This window comes from Ranitomeya imitator, chromosome 3 (genome assembly GCF_032444005.1).
Source record: "Ranitomeya imitator isolate aRanImi1 chromosome 3, aRanImi1.pri, whole genome shotgun sequence".
NCBI lineage: Eukaryota > Metazoa > Chordata > Amphibia > Anura > Dendrobatidae > Ranitomeya > Ranitomeya imitator.
In genome coordinates, this window is record NC_091284.1 from 268,826,991 (window position 1) to 268,851,523 (window position 24,533).

The window sequence follows — 24,533 nt, forward strand, 5'->3', positions numbered from 1 at the left end:
TGTCAGCCACTCAGTTCCCCCATAACCGTGTCAGTCACACAGTACCCCCATAACCGTGTCAGCCACTCAGTGCCCCCATAACCGTGTCAGTCACACAGTGCCCCCATAACCGTGTCAGCCACTCAGTTCCCCCATAACCGTGTCAGTCACTCAGTGCCCCCATAACCGTGTCAGCCAGTCAGTTCCCCCATAACCATGCCACTCAGTGCCCCCATAACCGTGTCAGTCACACAGTGGCCCCATGACTGTGCCTTGTAACTTTGTTCTATATAATTTTTTTCTGCATTACTTTATTGGTGAGGTTGGTGGGTAGAAATGAACAGTAAAATGAGACATTTTAAATAAAACAGCAGTTTATTATTCCAATCTTCCCAGGACACAGAGGGAATGAATGAAAGATCGGAGCTAGAGCATCACTACGGGCTCCCGCATGTGCTGCCGCTGCGCAGGAATGCAGCAGGACTGTACTAGTCCCACAACAGAAAATAGTCCCGGGCCAGCTCCAGTCAGAGCCAAGGGGCGTGGTCACCGCCTCCACCTCACCTGCATGACGTCAGCAGGGAGCTCCGCCAGGAAGTTGGGGCGATAGCATGGAACTGATTTCTTCGTGGTCTCCGGACACCGTCAGTGGCTATTTGGAGGGTGAGTGCGGCAGGTGGCGGCGCTGGGTATACAGGGTATGGCTTGTGTTGGAGGCTGGTAAAGCCCTGGTGGGCGGGAGGTGACTGATCACTGCAGTATGTGTACTATCCGCAGGTCTGGACCCCTCAGTGCAGCATTACTGCTTCCAGGGCTGGAGTATCTCTGGGCAGAACCTGCTGGTCCTGTCCCCTCAGCACCTGGATGCCCTCGGAGTCCGGAGCATTGGACACCAGGAGATATTTCTGGAAGCTGTGGAGCAGCTGTGCGCCCTGGTAAGGCAGTAATAATGCTCGAGGGTCCGCGGACATATCCGCCAGCAGATCGGGGTGACAGCTGTGGGGGATCTTCTCCAGGAGACGCAGTATTGTGGGGGGAGGGCGCCGTTCTGTATGGAGGGGTGCAGTGCCATTAGTCTCCAGCTAAAACTCGAAGCCCACCGTTCCCAAAGTCGTCTAGCCCTCCTTATACGGGACCCCCAGGATCACAGCGCGGGGAGCCTATGACATTCACAGGCGGCTCTTTTTCCTTGCTCTATGGAAATAATTAAAGGGGATTTTCGCTCTCTGCCCTTAAATAAAAACCAGGTGTTCCCCCCCCCCATCCCCAGGTCCAGGGAATGCAGCCGGGAGATACTGAGCTCCGTTATTGGCTGCAGTGGTGATGTGGGCTATCGATGTGATGTCACCGCTGCAGCCAATCACAGCACAGCAGTGGGAGGTGGGGGTGGAAACATTGTTATAGACACTACCGTTCAAAAGTTTAGGGTCACTTAGAAATGTCCTTATTTTTTAAAGAAAAGCAGTTTTTTCCAATGAAGCCAACATTAAACGATTCAGAAATACACTCTATACATTGTTAATGTGGTAAGTGACTATTCTAGGTGCAAACGTCTGGTTTGTAATGCAATATCTTCATAGGTGTATAGAGGCCTGGATCGCCCCCAGACACAGGGCCACAGGTTACTCGGTACCGGTCCTCTCTACCTCAGCTCTGAGGTTGTCACGGTGGCTAGACCCGGTCCGCGACCCTGCTAAGGGGCGTCCAATGAAGGTGGTGCTGTCCAATAAAGGTGGTGCAGTCAGGGGTTCGTGACGCCACCTGTGGTGTTCGGTCAGGGTGACCGACGCTGCTGTGGGGTCCGCTGGGGTGATGGAATGGCAGCTGGATGGTATACCTTCCCACAGGTGAAGAATGTCCCCAGGGCTTCCCAGTAAGGTGGATGGTGATGGTGTGAGGTGCAGGCAATAACGAGGACACAGGGTTGCAGTCTCTTTACCTCTTTACTGAAGACTTCAGGATCCTCTATCCAGAGTACGTTTAACAGGGCTATCAGAGACCGGCCGGTCCGATGGGCACATCCAGGGTTTCCTTCACAGATGGAAATCGTTGCCTACCACTAGCACCTGTGTGTTGTAGTCCTACCCTGCTGAGCATTCGGAATAGTCCTCACAACTGCTGTTCTCGTTCGTTCGTTCTCTACAGCTTTCTCTCTCTCTCTCTCGTTCTTTGGTTCCAGATGTTACTAGTTTCTAACTTCCCCCAGGTATGATATGGCTATGACGCCACCCGTTTGACGGGAGGGCTCGGAGCTCTTCCGGGACCCTAGAGACGCCCCTCTCCACGCGTTGCCCCCTATGTCTTCGTAGGTGTAGTAAGGTAGACAGCCAACCTATAATTAACTGTCCGGTGGAATTTGAAGTAAGGCCTGAAGTCAGTTACTCCTACGGTGATCCGGCCACTGACTACTCGCCTCAGTAAGATGTTGCCTCTCTCTCGGCACGACTCTTACTGGCTCTCCTTTGTGCTTGATCTCGTTTACACTGTTCCACAATATCCTTCCCTTCGTGTCTCTCTCCTGGATACCGCCGCAGGGTGTGCAGGCGCGGTTCCGTTCCGTTCTGTTCGCTAGGCACCTGCCAGGTTCCCACGCCTGACAGGGACCCCCCTGTGCCTTCTCCCTGCAACACCCCCTGCCACGGGATGTTGCCTGGTTCCAACCCAGTCAGATTCTGACTAACTTCCTCCCCAGCCCCTAGTCTTACCAGTGTGAGGAGTGGCCCAATAAATAAAGCCTTTTTCTCCCCCTAGTGGCCGGAGTGTGAAGTGTAATGTGTTCTGGTGATACCTGGTCAGGAGAACTCCTTAGTGCCATCAGACGTATCGCCCTTAGCGGCAGAGTGCCATACTGCAACGACCAGGTCTCTGGGGCGTTGCAGGCCCATTTCCAACAACCATCACTCCAGTGTTCTTATGGTACTCTGTGTTTGCTAACTCTGTAAGAAGGCTAATGGATGGTTAGAATACCATTGAAAACTCTTGTGCCAGTATGTTAGCACAGCTGAAAACAGTTTGGCTGATTAGAGAACCTATACACCTGACCTTCCTTTGAGCTAGTTGAGAATCTGGAGCATTACATTTGTTGGTTCCATTAAACTCTCAAGATGGCCAGAAAAAAAGAACTTTCATGTGAAACTCGACAGTATATTCTTGTTCTTAGAAATGAAGGCTATTCCCTGCGAGAAATTGCCAAAAAACTGAAGATTTCCTACAACGGTGTGTACTACTCCCTTCAGAGGAGAGCACATACAGGCTCTAACCAGAGTAGAAAGAGAAGTGGGAGGCCCCGCTGCACAACTGAGCAACAAGACAAGTACATTAGAGTCTTTAGTTTGAGAAATCAACGCCTCAGAGGTCCTCAACTGGCAGCTTCATTAAATAGTACACGCAAAACACCATTGTCAACGTCTACAGTGAAGAGGCGACTCCAGGATGCTGGCCTTCAGGGCAGAGTGGCAAAGAAAAAGCCGTATCTGAGACTGGCTAATAAAAGGAGTCTTCTTAATATGGGCAAAAGAACACACATTGGATAGGGGAAGATTGGAAAAAAGTGTTATGGACAGACGAATCCAAGTTTGAGGTGTTTGGATCACACAGAAGAACAGTTGTGAGACGCAGAACAATGGAAAAGATGCTGGAAGAGTGCCTGACGCCATCTGCCAAGCATGGTGGAGATAATGTGATGGTCTGGGGTTGCATAGGGGCTGGTAAAGTGGGAAATTTGTACAAGGTAAAAGGAATTTTGAATAAGGAAGGCTATCACTCCATTTTGCAACACCATGCCATACCCTGTGGACAGCGCTTGATTGGAGCCAATTTCATCCTACAACAGGACAAGGACCCAAAGCACACTTCCAAATTATGCAAGAGCTATTTAGGGAAGGCTGGGTTCACATTACGTTTAAGCAGTCTGTTAGACGGACTGTGTTACACTGTGGCATAACGCAGTGTAATGCAGTCCGTTAACGCTGCCATTAACCCCTTTCGGTCATTGGACGTACTATTCCATCTATGTGGGGTGGGCCTTAATTCCCACGGACAGAATAGTACGTCCAGCGCGATCGGCCGCGCTCCCCCCGTGCCTATCGCAGCTGACATCCGGCACTATGTACCAGGAGCGGTCACGGACCGCTCCCGACACATTAACCTCCGGCACACCGCGATCAAACATGATCGCGGTGTGCCGGCGGTGCAGGGAAGCATCGCGCAGGGAGGGGGCTCCCTGGCGGGCTTCCCTGAGACCCCCGCAGCAACGCGATGTGATTGTGTTGCTGCAAGGGTCTCTTACCTTCCTCCCTGCAGCAAGGCCCGGATCCAAAATGGCCGCGGCATCCGGGTCCTGCAGGGAGGGAGGTGGCTTACCAAGTGCCTGCTCAGAGCAGGCGCTTGGTAAGCCTGCACTGCTGTATGTCAGATCGCTGATCTGACAGAGTGCTGTGCAAACTGTCAGATCAGCAATCTGTGATGTTCCCCCCCCCCCCCCCCCCCCCCCGGGACAAAGTAAAATAGTAAAAAAAAAAATTCCACATGTGTTAACAAAAAAAAATAAAAAAGTCCTAAATAAAGAAAAATATTATTCCCATAAATACATTTCTTTATCTAAATAAAAAAAACAATAAAAGTATACATATTTAGTATCGCTGCGTCCGTAACGACCCAACCTATAAAACTGTCCCACTAGTTAACCCCTTCAGTAAACACCGTAAGAAAAAAAAAAAGGCAAAAAACAACGCTTTATTATCATACCGCCGAACAAAAAGTGGAATAACGCGATCAAAAAGACAGATATAAATAACCATGGTACAGCTGAAAACGTCATCTTGTCCCGCAAAAAACAAGCCGCCATACAGCATCATCAGCAAAAAAATAAAAAGTTATAGTCCTCAGAATAAAGCGCTGCAAAAATAATTATTTTTTCTATAAAATAGTTTTCATCGTATAAAAGCGCCAAAACATAAAAAAAAAATGATATAAATGAGGTATCGCTGTAATCGTACTGACCCGAAGAATAAAACTGCTTTATCCATTTTACCAAACGCGGAACGGTATAAACGCCTCCCCTAAAAGAAATTCATGAATAGCTGGTTTTTGGTCATTCTGCCTCACAAAAATCGGAATAAAAAGCGATCAAAAAATGTCACGTGACCAAAAATGTTACCAATAAAAACGTCAACTCGTCCCGCAAAAAAACAAGACCTCACATGACATTGTGGACTCAAATATGGAAAAATTATAGCTCTCAAAATGTGGTAACACAAAAAATATTTTTTGCAATAAAAAGCGTCTTTCAGTGTGTGACGGCTGCCTATCATAAAAATCCGCTAAAAAACCCGCTATAAAAGTAAATCAAACCCCCCTTCATCACCCCCTTAGTTAGGGGGAAAAAAAAAAAATGTATTCATTTCCATTTTCCCGTTAGGGTTAGGCTTGGGGCTAGGGTTAAGGCTACAGTTAGGGTTGGCGCTAAAGTTAGGGTTAGGGTTTGGATTACATTTATGGTTCGGAATAGGGTTGGGATTAGGGTTAGGGGTGTGTTTGGATTAGGGTTTCAGTTATAATTGGGGGGTTTCCACTGTTCAGGCACATCAGGGGCTCTCCAAACGCGACATGGCGTCCAATCTCAATGCCAGCCAATTCTGCATTGAAAAAGTAAAACAGTGCTCCTTCTCTTCCGAGCTCTCCCGTGTGCCCAAACAGGGGTTTACCCCAACATATGTGGTATCAGCGTACTCAGGACAAATGGGACAACAATATTTAGCGTCCAATTTCTCCTGTTACCCTTGGAAAAATACAAAACTGGGGGCCAAAAAATAATTTTTGTGGAAAAAAAAAAATTTTTTTATTTGCACGGCTCTGCGTTATAAACTGTACTGAAACACTTGGGGGCTCAAAGTTCTCACAACACATCTAGATAAGTTCCTTGGGCGGTCTAGTTTCCAATATGGGGTCACTTGTGGGGGGTTTCTACTGTTTAGGTACATTAGGGGCTCTGCAAACGCAATGTGATGCCTGCAGACCAATCCATCTAAGTCTGCATTCCAAATGATGCTCCTTCCCTTCCGAGCTCTGCCATGTGCTCAAACGGTGGTTCCCCCCACATATCGGGTATCAGCGTACTCAGGACAAATTGGACAACAATATTTAGGGTCCAATTTCTCCTGTTATCCTCAGGAAAATACAAAACTGGGGGCTAAAAAATAATTTTTGTGGGAAAATTTTTTTTTTAATTTTTACGGCTCTTCATTATAAACTTCTGTGAAGCCTTTAGTGGGTCAAAGTGCTCACCACACATCTAGATAAGTTCCTTAGGGGGTCTACTTTCCAAAATGGTGTCACTTGTGGGGGGTTTCAATGTTTAGGCACATCAGTGGCTCTCCAAATGCAACATGGCGTCCCATCTCAATTCCTGTCAATTTTGCCTTGAAAAGTCAAACGGCGCTCCTTCTCTTCCGAGCTCTCCCATGCGCCCAAACAGTGGTTTACCCCCACATATGGGGTATCAGCGTACTCAGGACAAATTGTACAACAACTTTTTGGGTCCAATTTCTTCTCTTACCCTTGGGAAAATAAAAAATTGAGGGCGAAAAGATAATTTGTGTGAAAAAATATGATTTTTTATTTTTACGGTTCTGCATTATAAACTTCTGTGAAGCCTTTAGTGGGTCAAAGTGCTCACCACACCTCTAGATAAGTTCCTTAGGGGGTCTACTTTCCAAAATGGTGTCATTTGTGGGGGGTTTCAATGTTTAGGCACATCAGTGGCTCTCCAAACGTAACATGGTGTCCCATCTCAATTCCAGTCAATTTTGCATTGAAAAGTCAAATGGCACTCCTTCCCTTCCGAGCTCTCCCATGCGCCCAAACAGTGGTTTACCCCCACATGTGGGGTATCTGCGTACACAGGACAAATTGTACAACAACTTTTGGGGTCCATTTTCTCATGTTACCCTTGGTAAAATAAAATAAATTGGAGCTGAAGTAAATTTTTTGTGAAAAAGTTAAATGTTCATTTTTATTTAAACATTCCAAAAATTCCTGTGAAACGCCTGAAGGGTTAATAAACTTCCTGAATGTGGTTTTGAGCACCTTGAGGGGTGCAGTTTTTAGAATGGTGTCACACTTGGGCATTTTCGATCATGTAGACCTCTCAAAATGACTTCAAATGAGATGTGGTCCCTAAAAAAAAAATGGTGTTGTAAAAATGAGAAATTGCTGGTCAAGTTTTAACCCTTATAACCCCCTAACAAAAAAAATATTTTGGTTCCAAAATTGTGCTGATGTAAAGTAAACATGTGGGAAATGTTACTTATTAAGTATTTTGTGTGACATATCTCTGTGATTTAATTGCATAAAAATTCAAAGTTGGAAAATTGTGAAATTGTCAAAATTTTCGCCAAGTTTCCGTTTTTTTCACAAATAAACGCAGGTAATATCAAAGAAATTTTACCACTATCATGAAGTACAATATGTCACGAGAAAACAATGTCAGAATCACTGGGATCCGTTGAAATGTTCCAGAGTTATAACCTCATAAAGGGACAGTGGTCAGAATTGTAAAAATTGGCCTGGTCATTAACGTGCAATGGAGTTAAAGGGGTTAAGCACTATTTCGGGTGCATCGCTAGCGCACACCCAAAATGGGCGTGCAGTAGCGATGTGCCGTCATTGAGTGATGGACCCTGGGACCTGGGCTGCAGCGTTTCCGGATCCGTCACCGCTAGCGCAGAGAGCATCTGCTAGCTCTATCTGCGCTGGCATGTCGGCACTTGTGTTAACGCAGCCCGTTTAACGTATGTGTTGAACCGGCTGCTTTAACGCAATGTGAACCTAGCCGAAGAAGCAGGCAGCTGGTATTCTATCTGTAATGGAGTGGCCAGCGCATTCACCAGATCTCAACCCCATTGAGTTGTTGTGGGAGCAGCTTGACCGTATGGTACGCAAGAAGTGCCCATCAAGCCAAACCAACTTGTGGGAGGGGCTTCTGGAAGCATGGGGTGAAATTTCTCCAGATTACCCCAGCAAATTAACTGCTAGAATGCCAAAGGTCTGCAATGCTGTAATTGCTGCAAAGGGAGCATTCTTTGATTAACGCAAAGGAGAAAATTATTATTTGAAATAAAAATCTTTTTTTTGAACCTTGTCAATGTCTGGACTAGATTTTAAATTCATTCGGCAACTCGTTTGATTAATAAAAGTATGAGCTTTCATGGAAAACACAACATTGTCTGGGTGACCCTAAACTTTTGCTTTCAAAATATTTTATTGGGTTTTCAACTTTAATAGGGAGAAAAGGAGGGGAGGGGAGGGGAGGGGAGTTGAGGGGGGGGGAGGGAAAGGTGAGGAAGGTAGGGGGGGGGGGGAAGGGGGGACCCTAAACTTTTGAATGGTAGTGTACGTTGTATTCCTGAAAGTGGAAAATCCCTTTAGTGAAACCACATTTTCATTGTTCTTTATTCTGTATCATTTTCAAGATCTGATTGTAAAAAAACTTCCATATGTGAGATTGACCCTTCAAGAGCACCAAACTCACTCGTGTCAATAAATGCAGGTATCAGACTGGAGAACACTGTAACAAACCCTCTGCTCTGGGACACATCTGCAGGTTTTCAGCCCCCTGATATTCCTGTACATGCCCCTTTATAAGCTGTTGTGTCGGCCGCAGATTCCCAATATTATCTCATTATTAGGGTGATCATCGTCCTGACAATAAATGCAGATTTTTTTCCTATCATTTTCATAATGGCCAACACTAGTGCAGGCCGGGATTGGTTTTTTGGTTCTTGCAATGGTTGAACCTGTTTCTTATTGCACTCGCATAGACTTGCATTGGTTGTACACGTGCACCGAAATGCCGTTCATCTGAACTCAGAAAACCGAGGACTGCACTCACATTTCCAGGGGTTTTGCACTTTCATAAATCCCATTTCCAAAGTCACAGTTCTTTTTCTAAACCAAGAGTTTTACTCATTGTCCCCAGGTCCGACGCGGAGTCTCCACTACGCCCAGTGTCTGTTATTGTCTGCAGCGCTGACAACATGTCAGCAGCCCTGCAGCCAATCAGTGTGTGCAGCAGCTTTTGGTGTCTCGTACATCAACTCGTGCAGAGCCGCTGAGCTCACGGATTGTCTGCAGTGCTATTCGGTAACAGACCCCAGGAGCAGTGGAGGACACTCTGTGCTAGACCCAGGGAGGGGGAGTAATGCTGTTTGTTTTAAACAAATTGTGGCTTTGGAAAGGTTTTTCTGTGTTTTCTTTAAAAGGAAAAAGGCCATTTTAACATTCGTGTGTGTGTGTGTATATGTATATATGTATAAATATATATTATTCTACACTAGTGTATTTTATTTATTCCTGTTGCCTGTGATTTTTATATATTTTTTTATTTGTAATTTCACCCTTTAGTGTTCTTATTTTTTTCTTTCTTTTGTAGCACTATGAGTTGCACAGTGAAACTCTGAGGTCTCTCACCGATAAACTGTATCGCGTCTCCCAGTCGCTATGCTCGCACATCCTCAGCCTCAGGAAGGCCTCCCCAGTCTCCCAGTCCCTGGTGCGGTCTCCCACCCAGAAGCAGCTGGCCTGCATCATAGACATTGTATCTGCAGCACGCGGCCTCTTCTCCTGGCTTAACAGGTATTTGGGATCTAAGGAATCCTAGGAATGATCGGCTGCAACACTGCTTAGCCGGGAATCCAGTCTACCACCTACTAGAAAGTGATGTGACGTGCTAACTAGTGAAGAGCGAGTGTACTCGTTGCTCGGGTGACCTCCGAGTATTTGTTATTGCTCGTAGATATAGTTTTCATCGCCTCAGTTTAATCATCGCACCCCACACATAGGGCACTGTGTTATACCTTGCGGCGGCGCAGCGTTGCCGCAAGGTATACGGACATGCTGAGATGCGCCGCATGTCCGGAGTCGCAGGGCCGCCGGGTGCGTGTTACCACGCATAGTGGAGACAGGATTTCATTAAATCCCCTCCACTATGCTGTAACATCTGGACGCTGCGTGTTTGACGCTGCGTCTCTATGCAGCGTCAAACACGCAGCATTTCCTGAACGTGGACACATACCCTAATAGGCCCTGGGGGGTGACAGGTTCCCTTTAAGTGCACACTAATTGATTTGTCACCTTGAGCTGTCTCTACTAGCTCCAGTATAACTTCTCCAGTTTCTGGCGTAACTTTTATGAAGTCTACGAGGCATTGGTTGACGTCGCTCCACCTTCTAGGAATCATTTATTTTTGGATTAACGGTGAGCGTGGCATAAAATGGGGAAAAAACAAGTTCAGAAATGGCATATATCAAAATCTGAAACTTTTTCTCACCACTGATAACCCCTTTTTATTGTGTAGTGTTCTGTCATACTGAAAGGTAGGTTACTTTTTTAGAGTAACAAGAAATGTTACTTTTATTGTGGAAATTCTACAAATTGAAAATATTTTATTCTAACTCCAGCTACTTTACCAGACCGATGGAGCCCAGCAGGCTTGTGTCCTAGAGGTCACTGAAATGACCTGCCAGATTGTAATGCTCCGCTGCATTCTTTCCAGGATTTACTAGGCCTCTCCTCTAGAAATTTATAGCACAGCTTGATATTGACAACCTACTAACTCTTTATCGCCTTGTGCTTTATTTATATTAGTTTCAGTTTTCATTGGTTGCACATATGGACCAGAACTCAATTCCTCTGAACATAGCCCTATATTGATACAAACTTTTTAAATTTAATCTAAAAACCTAGTGCCTTGGTGAGTTAGATTTTCCCCCCCTTTTTTTGTGCACATCCAGGACAAGTATACAGTCTAGTGCTTTTTATTCTTTATTGTTGCTTATGAAGCTTCTTTTATTTTCTTAATAATTCTTCCTTTTGCGGTGGTAGTGTTCGAGTAAACCACTCAATTCTTACTACACACTAAGGCCGGTTTCACACGTCAGTGGCTCCGGTACGTGAGGTGACAGTTTCCTCACGTACCAGAGTCACTGACACACGTAGACACAGTGAAATCAATGCATCTGTGCAGATGTCATTGATTTTTTTTGTGGACCGTGTCTCCGTGTACCAAACACGGAGACATGTCAGTGTTCGTGGGAGCGCACGGATTACACGGACCCATTAAAGTCAATGGGTCCGTGCAAAACACGTACCGCACATGGACGTTGTCCATGTGCAGTCCGTGTGCCTTGCAGGAGACAGCGCTACTGTAAGCGCTGTCCCCCCCCCCCCCCACTGGTGCTGAAGCCGCGATTCATATCTTCCCTGCAGCAGCGTTTGCTGTAGAGAAGATATGAATAATCGTGTTTAAAATAAAGATCCGCGCCCCCTCCCCCCCCCGCTGTTGTTAATACTCACCCGGCTCCCTCGCTGGCTGGCGCTGCTTCCTGTCCTGGCCGCACCTTCTACTGTATGAGCGGTCACGTGGGGCCGCCCATTACAATCATGAATATGCGGCTCCACCTCCCATAGGGGTGGAGCCGCATATTCATTACTGTAAATGAGCGGCCCCACGTGACCGCTCATACAGTAGAAGGTGCGGCCAGCCAGCGAGGGAGCCGGGTGAGTATTTTAATAACAGCGGGGAGGCGCACAGGAGGGGGGTGGGGTCATGGATCTTTATTTTAAACACGATTATTCATATCTTCTCTACAGAAAACGCTGCTGCAGGGAAGATATGAATCGCGGCTTCAGCACCAGATGCAGGGGACAGCGCTAAACTTTAGCGGTGTCTCCTGCACGGTGTGTGTGGTACCCAGTGGGCACACGTGCCACACTGATGTGCCACAGAAACGCACCGGCACACGGACACGGATAATTCCGGTACCGGAATTATCTGGACGTGTGAGACTGCCCTAATACTGTGGGCACAGGAGCTACGCCCTTACCACTAATTGTTGTTATGGCTGTATTCTACAGCCAACAGCTAGGTCAGGGCCTAGTTATCTGTCCGCCGGAGTTGGCTTGGGCAGGAGTGGGTTAAAAATATTGCCCTTAAACAGATTTGAGAACATTTTTAACCCATTCTTGCCCAGGCCAATTTTTAGTTTTACCGTTTCGTTTCCTCTGTTCTTTCTTCCAAGATCTGTAACTTTTGTTTTGTATCTGTTGCCATAGACATTTTTATACGCAAAAGAATCATTTTGATGTTGACCCTGAAAAGTAGGGCGAGTGTCTGCCTAGTTTGCTCAGTTAGCTTAAGTATGCAATCCTTTTTTAACATCAGCTGTTACGTACAGGAATCTCTATGTAATTTAAAGCTAGTTTTCGAAGTAATAAAGCAATCTTGTGTACAAGTACAGATAGATCGATAGATAACGTCCGATATTGTACTTCTGAGCACTCCAGGGAGGTTGCAGTTCTGGAATATGACAGCACGGGAGGTTACCAGGTTCCTTGTTGCTTCAGGTTTGAATCTTCTCAAATCTTTGGCAGTTCATGTGTCTTTTTTTTTTTCTCATCGCGTTTTTTCTGACACTGACTATTTGCAACAAAACTTGTGATTGTACTGTTATCTCACTCCAATATCTTCGCAATTTCAGGCGTGTTTCATCCCTCTATAAAGGTACCGTCACACTAGACGATATCGCTAGCGATCCGTGACGTTGCAGCGTCCTCGCTAGCGATATCGTCCAGTGTGACAGGCAGCAGCGATCAGGCCCCTGCTGTGCTGTCGCTGGTCGGGGAAGAAAGTCCAGAACTTTGTTTCGTCGCTGGACTCCCCGCAGACATCGCTGAATCGGCGTGTGTGACACCGATTCAGCGATGTCTTCGCTGGTAACCAGGGTAAACATCGGGTAACTAAGCGCAGGGCCGCGCTTAGTAACCCGATGTTTACCCTGGTTACCATCCTAAAAGTAAAAAAACAAACGCTACATACTTACCTACCGCTGTCTGTCCTCGGCGCTCTGCTTCTCTGGTCTGGCTGTGAGCACAGCGGCCGGAAAGCAGAGCGGTGACGTCACCGCTCTGCTTTCCGGCTGCCCCGCGCTCACAGCCAGACCAGAGAAGCAGAGCGCCGAGGACAGACAGCGGTAGGTAAGTATGTAGCGTTTGTTTTTTTACTTTTAGGATGGTAACCAGGGTAAACATCGGGTTACTAAGCGCGGCCCTGCGCTTAGTTACCCGATGTTTACCCTGGTTACCGGGGACCTCGGGATCGTTGGTCGCTGGAGAGCTGTCTGTGTGACAGCTCTCCAGCGACCAAACAGCGACGCTGCAGCGATCCGGATCGTTGTCGGTAACGCTGCAGCGTTGCTATGTGTGACGGTACCTTAAGACTTGTCACAATTTTTTTTATTTTTTTTCAATTACATTTCTTATTTGAGCCATTTTGGCTGAGGAAAAGAAGCTGCCTAATAATTCTGCACACCTTGATAAAGGGTGGTGATATCATTAGGTCTCATCCTCCCTTATTACACAACATATCAGCTGGTCTGCTTCATCCAATAAGCATTCAGGTTTATACTACGTGGCTTTGGAAAATATGTATAAAAATGATATGGTCAATTGCCCAATAATTGTGCACACAGTGTATTGTATATTTTGTGTATAATTGTATAAATTCCATCTCCAGGTATCTGTTCACACGCCTGAATGATTACTCCGCTAGTCGGGACGTTATTGCTCTGTGTGTAGAGCTGGCAGAGCTGCTACATAAGGTACGTACAGCGCAGACTTTCTGTATATTTCACCTTTCAGTCAATGTTTGATCACCTATTAAGGAGACACAAATAAATCACTTCTATAGTCCCGTTATCAGCCTGAAGATGTGACCTTTGCAGGAGCCGATTCTTTCACCAGGGTCTTTCCAGAGTAAGAACAGATGTATCTGTAAATGTAATACTTTTTACCCCTGACGTTCTTTCTGATGGAATCGTTCACTTTTCCTGTCTTTTCCATCTGGCCCAGACTGACATGACAACTTCTTCCAGCTAGGACTCTGCTGCAGAGAATACAACAAAGACACATTTCACTTCTCATATTCAAGCCCCATCACCATCTATTCCCAACCTGCACAAACTCCTCATCCTGCTAATATCCCAATATTGAGCCGCTGCTGCTCTATGTGACCCTATTACTGCACCTGCTGTGTGGTTCTCTGTGCCCTCTAGATGGTGAAACAAACCTCTAGAAGATACAGGTGCTTCTCACAAAATTAGAATATCATCAAAAAGTTAATTTATTTCAGTTCTATAATACAAAAAGTGAAACTCCTATATTACATAGAGTTGTAATGACCCCATGATTGTGGAGCCTACTGAAATACTAAGGGACCTTTTTAAACACTTAGGAAACCTTTGCAGGTGTTTTTTGTTAGAGGGAACGTGTCACCTGAATTTGGTAGGACCAGTTTTTGGTCATATGGGCGGAGTTTTCGGGTGTTTGATTCACCCTTTCCTTACCCGCTGGCTGCATGCTGGCCGCAATATGGGATTGAAGTTCATTCTATGTCCTCCGTAGTACACGCCTGCGCAAGAATGCACTTCAATCCAATACTGCGGCCAGCATGCAGCCAGCAGGTAAGGAAAGGGTGAATCAAACACCCGAAAACTCCGCCCATATGACCAAAAACTGGTCCCGCCAAATTCAGGTGACACGTTCCCTTTAATTATTCTAATTTACTGTGATAATGACTTTTGATTTTTCATTGGCTGTAAGCCATAACATCAACGTTAACAGAGATAAACACGTGAAATAGATCACTGTTTGTAATGACTCTATATAATGAGTTTCACTTTTTGTATTGAAGAGCTGAAAAAAATTAACTTTTTGATGATATTCTAATCTTGTGAGATAATACCTGTAATAATGTTGTATGCAAGTGCCTTAGAAAACAGTGCCCACATTTTGCCCCCTAGAAACCTAGAAAGTAATAATGCCCTTTGTGTGCCCCTTTGACAGTCACAGTATCCTGAGTTCCCCTAGAACAATAAGTGCCCACTTTACATTTAATAATGTCCCGAGTCTCCCCACTGCACAGCCCCCCTCTACACAGTATGACTCCTCGCTGTATAGTACCACCACCCACACAGTATACTGACCACTTAGTAGCCTCCAAACTGTTTAATGTCTCCAACACTGTATGATGGCCCCCTAGGTAGCCTCCATATAGTATAATACACCAGATAGTTCTCAATATAGTATAATGCACTCCCCATATGCCTACATATAGTTTACTGAACTCCTCATAGGCCTCCTCATAGGCCTCTATAGTATAATACATTCTTCATGGACGCACTCTATATAGTAAAATGCACCCCCCCATAGGCAGACTCTATATTGTATAATCCACCCCCATAGGCAGACTTTATACTGTATAATGCACTCCCCATAGGCAGACTCTCTATTGTATTATGCACCCCTCCCATAGGCAGACTCTATTTAGTATAATGTACCCCCCATAGGCAGGCTCTATATTGTATAATGCACCCCCAAACATGCACACACGCAGACTCTGTAGTATAATGCACCCCCCACGTAGGCAGTCTATATTATAATGTACCCCCCCACGTAGGCAGTCTATATTATAATGCACCCCCCCACCCATATGCAGACTCTAGAGTATAATGCACCCCATAAGAACAATAAATAAGTGCTCGCCTTTCCTCCTGGTTCCTCTGCTGTTCTGAGTGTATGCACATCTCTAGACCGCGGGCGCCGGGTAGTGACATCATCGCGCCCGCTGTCAGTGTCTGCTTCGGTGAGGTCAGACACTGACGGGGAATGATGGGAGAAGGAGCGTAACGCTCCCTCTCTCATCAATGCGGTCAGCTGTATCGGCATCTAGCCGACACAGTTACACTTGCGATAACTGGGGAGGTGGGGGCCACTGCTGGCACTGGTGGTATTGCAGGGAGGTCGTGTGTCCTTGCTCTGCCACAGAGTGTAACTGTATGGGCACCCTGTGCACGCCGATAGTTACAGTAGTGTAGCGCCGGGTGGTCCCCCCAGAGCGCAGGGCCCTGGGCAACCACCCCCTCTGCCTCTCCCCATCCCCCCGGTAGCTACGCTACTGATTATACCCCAGAAGTTTCCACAGTGTGGCATTTTTTTCATGATTATGTGGGCATGTATCTGCCGATGTGACGTTTTTGTATATACCGAGGTCATATCTCACAGCGGCTATTGCCTCCATAGTCATTTCACTTGATGTGAGTAAAAATGGCAAACGAGCAAAGCAACATTTTCCCATAAGTGTTATCGAAAGGTGTTTTTTACAGTATATCCAGAGAACTTTTATTTTCCAGTTTAGAATTATCATTTTGCCGTCTTAATATAACACCAGACACCAGATTTCCATACAAGACTACCAAATTATGAAGATTAGAAAAAACAGCCCGCCTGATCTAATAGAAGGGTGTTACTACTAGGCCTGCCTGGATGCTGTGCATCTCCATTGTGTGAACAGCGCCACTTACAAGTTTTTATGTGCAGCTATGTGCCAAGCAGCCGCCCCCTCCATTAGTTTGGTAGCTGGTGAGTGGCTGCGTCATCGGTTATGCTGCACCTGTGTTTCTATTTTACCACATGGGTCCACTGCATCCTGTTAGTGCATTTGTTTGAAGGCCTAGGCAGGTAAGAACCTCTGCCGTGTTTTGCTGTTTTTTCTAATTTTTGGAGGATCTCTGAATCCTCTTTTTGTACTTTTGCTGTTTAGACAAATTATGAAGATGCATTTACACTGCAAGATTATTGGAAACAAATCTTCCTAGAAACGCTCATTTGACTATAATCTTTGTGTCATCAGGCTGCCGCTCACTCGATGAATGCTCATTCATCGGGTGAAATGATTTTTATACAGACTTAAATATCATTGTTCTTGGCAGCACATATTCTTGTGTAAACCCGAAAACAATCTATTGGAAATTGTTCAGTGCACATTGTTTAGCACCGTCTGCCTGTGTAAACCGACAAACGACTGCTGATCTTTACATATTTACACATCGGTGGACATTTACTGCCACTCTCCATTTAAATGGACCCTTAGTGTAAGGTTGTATTATTTGAATGGGGAATAGCAATACTGAGCTGTCGCATTCGTGGAAATCTGATGACCTCTGCAGTGTGGAGGTTTATTGGAGCAAGCTCACAGTGACCAATCAGATCCCAGCTCTCATCTTTTTGCAAGCGGCCTAATTGGTGGTTATAGTTCCTGCTCTGGTCCTCTATGACCAAACAAAAGGTCAGCGTAATGGTTACCCAGTTATCAATTACTGAACCTGGAACACTTTGGTTTTCACTATTGAATGTAGCCATGTTTGCACAATGAAAAGACAAACTTATTTTACAGTCACAGTAATTTATGAACCTATAACAATGACTACATACACCATATATCAAGTCAAAAAAGTATAGCTTTATTAACTACAATATGCACAATATAATATATAATTAAAAAGCGGAGCTGATCATATAAATACCTGTAAATATGGAATGGCATCAGTCTAGACATGACTTCCGAAATCATGTGTACATATAAAATGTTCTAAAAATGCTTACGTGTACTTGGGTTTACAAAATTGCTAGCAACATCAAAAAAGGTGCAGGAGATAAATCAATACCTAAAATCTGGGTGTAAAGTGCATAGATTACCTCTCAAAATGGATTAAATGTTAATATAAATATTAGAGAGACTTGCGCCTCTACAGAAATATGATGCAGATAAATGCTATAAGGTGTGTATCTCTCAAAAGTATAGAATGAAAGCTTATATAGTTGAGACAAAAAGGTGCTTAGTGTATGAATGCTGCTTAGTGCATGAATAAGTAGTTGAAAACCTTTATAATGCATATCTACAAGCAGAAAAGGTAAAGAATTAATGAGACCCCTTCACACTAGTCCTGTGGTTGATTGTCTCAAGTATATGCAATAGGATTATATGTAAATAAACGTACGGGACATAGGCAAGAGCAGGTTGTTTGCCACACGTTTCGCCGTCGCTTTGTCAAGTGCCTTGTACATTTTATATACATATACACTTTGAATTTCACATTCAAACTATAATTCCACCCCTTTTTAATGGTATTTATATGATTTTGCTCCGCTTTTTAATAAAGCTATACTTCTGTACTTGATGTATGGAGATGTGATGTAAGTAGTAATTATTGTAGGGTTAGTAGTTTTGATTTATGATCACCTCCCTACACTCATTCCACACAGGTCTCTTGGGCTTTGGCCAATATTGTAGGTATTTAGTCACCATAATTGACCAAATACAACAATATCCATAGGCGAGGTGTAAACAATGAGTATGGTGGGTAGAGTACCTAATCTCATGGTTCATATATACATAATGGATGGGATTACATATAGTACTAAATGCCTCATTAACCATTGTAACGTGTCATTTGGGCTCTCTGTAAGAATTTCCTCCCACTCCTTCCTGCGTGGTCCAGCAATGCGTGCATGCTCTCTCCTGAGTGCCATGAGAGGGCAGTTTATTTTTATAACTGTGTCCAATTTCACAAAACAACATCAGCAAAAATAATCTTGGAGCTGAAGCAGCCTGCTGGAAGCAGAGGCCATACTCCCCGTGCTTTACATTCAGGTGAGACAGGACACCTCTAGGTAAAGTGTGTTCTCCACTGGGTATTGAGGGTCTTAGAATGACTTAGTGGTCACATGAAGAGCTTACTGTGATGCTAATGTTTGGCTCATCATTGATTTCATGTAACAATATACAAATATTCACGGTTCATTTATACAATTGAAGCTAAAAGTTTAGTTAGGGCTGGCCCCCTTTTATGGCTCATGTTGCTCATGTTAAGAAATAGGTTTTTAAGATGCAGTACAGTTTGACGGTTTGTCCCATTTTATTTTTGAGGCTGCTTTTTTGTTCTATTAGCCTTTGGACCTGCCTGGACCTGATAGCGCTCCTGTCCATGAGAAGGCTGTAGATGGGGGCACATGGGACTATACAAGTCTGGTACCACCGCAGGTTAAAGGGCTGAATGAGGAGTCTGGTCACATACCCTTCCATCTGTGACCACCTTATGGACAGGAGTGCCAGTAGGAAAGGATGGCTGATTTCTTAAAACCCAGTTCTTAACACCACCTTAAAGTAGCCAACACCTTTTGAAGTAATTAAACTCCAAATAATGTATCTAATATTTCAGTAATTCCAGTGATTTTTATTTCACCTCATGTGTGATAATAGGGGGAAGATGGGGGAGAGCTGCTTTATAACCCAGTTTACTACTTTTATTTCAGGACTGGTCAGATTTGCCGGTGGAGAACAGAGTTCTAGCTATTGTAAGTGACTACCATGATCCCCTTGCTGTTGACTATTCGAGCGGACACATCCTGATGTCTGCTGATATCTGACATTGGGTATAGCTTACTTTCCCGTATGTCTAGATGAAAGCTCTGCTGCATGAGGTGACTCTTTATTTTAGTATGTGAGATCTCTTGCCATTGCATAATGTGCTGTCATCACAAGCTGTGCCTGTCTGTTTCACAGTAATGTTTACCAGTGATCTCACTCTCCATTAATAGTCTGTTTTTTAAACTGTCATGTATGTAAACTTTCCTCTATGGTACTTATACTGTACCCTTTGCCTACTTCCCTGCTGCATGTTATTCCTTATGGCCTCTTTCTGTCTGTAAACCTTTCACACTGTTTCTGCAAGACTCCTCATCCCATCTTCAAAGAGGAGACAACACCATTGGTGCAACTGCATCTGAGCCCAAGAGGTAAGGGGCCTATTTTTTACCTCCAAAGCAGCACTAAAAAGGGGGGCAATAAGATGAATTATTTGCCCACATACTGTTCTTGCACAGCATGGGCCCTCTTCTGTCTGTCCTCCCCTGCATCTCCTGTCCTGATCCCTCTCCCATCACCTTTGTGTTTGGTTATTTCTAATAGATCTATTCTTTTTCAGTGTGGCAATATCTGTGGAATATGTAGGAGTATTCTACACTGCAGCCCAGAGAGCCTCCTTGGACAGACCGCAACACTAGAGCTGGTGCAGATTTATCCCGAGTCTTCTAGCAGTCTGGTGAGAGGAGTGTTTTATAACATGTGCTGAATCCAGATTTGTATTACTCTACTTTTTTTCTCCTCTCTATTGCTAATGGTTACATGTATCTGTCCCTATCTTGGCTCACTCTGCACTCATGATAGAGGCTTTGGTCACGAGATCTTGGGCTGAGTTCACATGCCCAGTAATCATCCATTTGAAATGTATCCAGCAGCAATCCATTATCTTAGCAGCACCAACAAGTTGTGCCGTATGTACTGGCACGCATGCATACATACATACATACATACATACATATCACTGATAAACAATGGTGGTGAAAACTGACACTGACCAAACACTGATGAAAATTTTATCCAGGGACTGATTTATTTCTACTACTTTTTCTCTTGCGTGAACAGGCACCGATGCCTGAATGAGGCCGTAATAGTGTTTGAATGGCTACAATTTTAGGCACAGCTACAGTAAAGGAACTTTGTTAAAGGGAACTTGTCAGCAGGATTGTGCACAGTAACCTACACACAGTGTCAGGTCGGCGCCGTTATACTGAACAAAATGATACCTTGATTGCTGAAATCCATCTCATCTGCCTCAAGGACACCAATCTCTCCTGGTTCTCCTCCTATCTCTCCGACCGCTCCTTCACTGTATCTTTTGCTGGTTCCTCCTCCTCTCACCTTCCCCTTACTGTTGGGGTTCCTCAAGGATCATTCCTAGGCCCCCTCCTCTTCTCTTTGTATACTACCCCTATTGGACAAACAATCAGTAGATTTGGTTTCCAGTACCATCTCTATGCTGACGACACGCAATTATACACTTCTCCTGTTATCACGCCGATCTTTTTAGAAAACACCAGTGATTGTTACCGCTATCTCTAACATCATGTTGTCCCTCTATCTGAAACTGAACCTGTCAAAAACTGAACTCCTCGTGTTTTCTCCCTCTATTAACCTACCTTTGCCTGACATTGCCATCTCCGTGTGCTTTTCCACCATTACTCCAAAGCAACATGCCCGCTGCCTTGGGGTCATACTTGATTCTGAGCTTTCATTCACCCCCCACATCCGATCACTGGCTCGCTCTTCTTATCTGCATCTCAAAAGCATTTCTAGAATTCGCCCTTTTCTTACTTTCGACTCTGCAAAAACTCTTCTGTTTCACTTATTCATTCTCGTCTGGACTATTGTAACTCTCTACTAATCGGCCTCCCTCTTACCAAACTCTCCCCGCTCCAATCTGTCCTGAATGCTGCTGCCAGGATTATATTCCTCACCAACCGTTACACCGATGCCTCTACCTTGTGCCAGTCATTACACTGGTTACCCATCCACTCAAGAATCCAGTACAAAACTACTACCCTCATCCACAAAGCACTCCATGGCTCAGCACCACCCTACATCTCCTCCCTGGTCTCAGTCTACCACCCTACCCATGCCCTCCGCTCCGCTAATGACCTCAGGTTAGCATCCTCAATAATCAGAACCTCCCATTCCCGTCTCCAAGACTTTACATGTGCTGCGCCGTTTCTTTGGAATGCACTTCCTAGGTTAATACGATTAATCCCCAATCCTCACAGTTTTAAGCGTGCCCTAAAAACTCATTTGTTCAGATTGGCCTACCGCCTCAACGCATTAACCTAACTATCCCTGTGGCCCATTCAAAAAAAAAACAACCCATAATCAGGTTCCTTGCATCATGTTCTCATACACTTTATGCAGTTAATAGCCCTCTGTCTGTACTGCTACATACTTAGGCAGTTAACTGGTTCATACTAATCCTACAACAACCAAGGAGTAAAAAGTCCCATACACAAGTATAAAACAACGAATGGTAATTTTATTAAACATGTAAAGTACATACAGACTAACAGTACAAAGTCCGGAAAATGATGCGTGTACAGAAAACACTAACACTGTGGTAACACTAGGGGTATAACAAGCGGATAACCTAAGGCTAGGCGTAATGTGGCATATACCAAAAAAGTGCTAAGTGCAGTATAAGGTGCCAAGGTATATGTAACTATAACCCTATCTGTATAATCATCTACATATGCTTACTATCCCATATAGGGTTAAACGGTAAACAAATAGGGAAGGTACACCGCTAGTCTTACCCATATTCATGTGCCAGTGTGTGTCGCCAGCAGCCCCGACGCGCGTTTCGCGTTGGGCTTCCTCGGGGGGCTGTGAAGATGTGTGTGCTAGAGCGGTTATTTATGTAGGGGGACCACCTGTGTGTAATAATCAGCGCCATCGTCGGCGCATGCGCAGTAACATGCAGGCCCGTGCATACCGCATCAGATCCTGCTCTTCCTGCGACGCGACGGGCGGAGGGAAATCCCTCATGACGTCACTAGCCCGTCGCGTCACATCCTGGAGGCAGGAGGAGATGCGTACCGGAGTCTGCCGCACCGCGCATGCGCGCGCGCCGCGGCCGCCATTTTGGAAAAGGGCAGGGCAGCCAATAGTATGTATAATGTGTATAACTAAAATAGTGTATAAGTAAGGTGTCGGCTACATATAAGTACGCTCACTAGAGGGCGTCATGTGATGAAGTGACGTGACTAAAGTGATAATGTGCACTATAATAGAGCCCAAAAAGGGGGCGGACCTACATATCTGGCTACACAGAAAAAAACTATATAGCACAGACAGATTGAAGGTCAGGGAAATATAATAACCAATATAAGATAGTATAGAGGAGACACTCTCCTTTAACAGTGACTCATTATTAATATAAAAATCTAAAACAAGAAAAGACCACAGCAATCAAACACCTAGAAGGAGACATAAACACCAAAAGATAAGATAGCATAATAAACATAAACATATAAAACATATAAAACCAATATGTCTCAATAAAGAGATTAGTGAACATATCGATGAATGCCCAGCTTCCTTCCAATCTTGCGTATAAAAGGGTTCCCATACGAAGTCCCACTGACGATACTTCATGATACCGAAGCGATCCATAACCACTCAAGGAATATATAGATAAGGTGCAACAATAAAACGACAATACTAAAGAAGGAAAAATAAAAACACACAATTAAAATCGTGAAAGATCAGAGAACCTACATCTGACCCAGATACAGCTACAGGAAAGATGCAAAACTAAGTTGTTCATTTAAACCTAGTGGGGACATAGTGCCTAGAGTTGTTATCCAGCGACATTCCAGTTGCGCTAATGCGCGCTTCAAGTCTCCCCCTCTAATCCCACCTCTCACGTGATCAATACCAAAGATCTTTAGGTCTTTTGGGTTACATTCATGGTGCAGCCTAAAATGGCGGGGTATAGTTTTTCGAGTAGCAACATCGTCCACCTTCCCGGCCCCCATAATGTCTCTTATATGCTCATGTGTCCTGACCCTTAGTTCACGTGAGGTAAGACCCACATAGGACAGGCCACATGAGCATTTGGCCATGTACACCACAAATGTGGTACTACAACTGATGTAATCCGTGATTTTAAATTCTCATCGGCCGAGGTGAACGATGTTGCCCTAATATGATTGCGACAAGCCAAGCAATCACCACATGGGTAGAATCCCCTCCTTTGTTTACCAGCTCCAAAAATCGTTGGGGCTTCAGGAAAATGGCCGCGGGATGCCGCGCGTGCGCAGATGGACATCGCGGCGGCCATTTTCCTGAAGCCGAGATTCGAACTCGGCTTCAGGAAAATGGCCGCCGCAATGTCCATCTGCGCACGCGCGGCATCCCGCGGCCATTTTCCTGAAGCCCCGGGAAGCAGGAGACTCCATCTGCGCACGCGCGGCCTCAGGAAGATGGCCGCGCCCACCGAGAAACCGCTGAATAGCGGCGAGCGCGCTCTTTTTCTACAGCTGCGCAGTGCATTCGGCACTTGCGCATGCGAGAAGCACTACGCCACCAACGGGAACATAAGCAAGATGTGGGGGAGAAACAACGCTGTGACCACGCCCATCCGACCTGACCAGCCTGATTGACAGGCGAAAAAGGCCACTTTTGTAAGGTATTTCGGCAGCATAGGTAGGGAATCAGGGGACAAAAAATACCCTATTGTAAAGCACAGCTCAGGCCCTATTTAACGGTATTTTTATCTCCTACTGAAAAAACGGGGTGACAGGTTCCCTTTAATATTAGGTCTAGCAGTGCCCCCCTTCTTGTTGGGTCCTGAACCAGTTGTGAAAGGTAATTGTCTCTCATAGATGTCAAAAACCGATTACCTTTGCTGGAACTGCAGGTTTCTGTTCCTGAATCTATTTCAGGGTAGTTGAAGTCCCCCATAATAATGACTTCTGCTTGAGTCGCAGCTTCATCTATTTGCTTTACGAGAATATTCTCCATTGCTTCCATTATTTTTGGAGATTTATAACAAACCCCTTTCAGTAATTTATTATTTTTTCCCCCTCCCCTTATCTCCACCCACAGGGATTATACATTTTCATTAAATTCACCTATATTATCACGCAGGATGGGTTTCAACCCCTTTCTGACCTCGGACGGGATAGTACGTCCGAGGTCAGATCCCCTGCTTTGATGCAGGGCTCCGCGGTGAGCCCCCATCAAAGCCGGGACATGTCAGCTGTTTTGAACAGCT

The 24,533-nt window shown here is 45.1% G+C and overlaps 1 protein-coding gene across 3 annotated transcripts in view; it reads left to right on the plus strand.

Annotated features, from left to right (window-relative positions):
• Nucleotides 1–521: 521 nt before the first annotated feature.
• The window catches only part of CNKSR1 (connector enhancer of kinase suppressor of Ras 1), an 81,037-nt gene continuing 57,025 nt past the window's right edge, over nt 522–24,533 (plus strand). For 2 of the 3 annotated variants that reach the window (XM_069756463.1, XM_069756465.1), the window contains exons 1-6: nt 542–642; nt 757–914; nt 9,410–9,612; nt 13,550–13,634; nt 19,186–19,227; nt 19,857–19,973. In XM_069756463.1, the coding sequence (XP_069612564.1) occupies nt 591–642; nt 757–914; nt 9,410–9,612; nt 13,550–13,634; nt 19,186–19,227; nt 19,857–19,973 (657 nt within the window). In that variant the 5' untranslated portion in view covers nt 542–590. Of the gene's footprint in view, nt 643–756; nt 915–9,409; nt 9,613–13,549; nt 13,635–19,185; nt 19,228–19,856; nt 19,974–24,533 lie in introns of all 3 variants that reach the window. The other variant, XM_069756464.1, reaches the window with a different exon arrangement.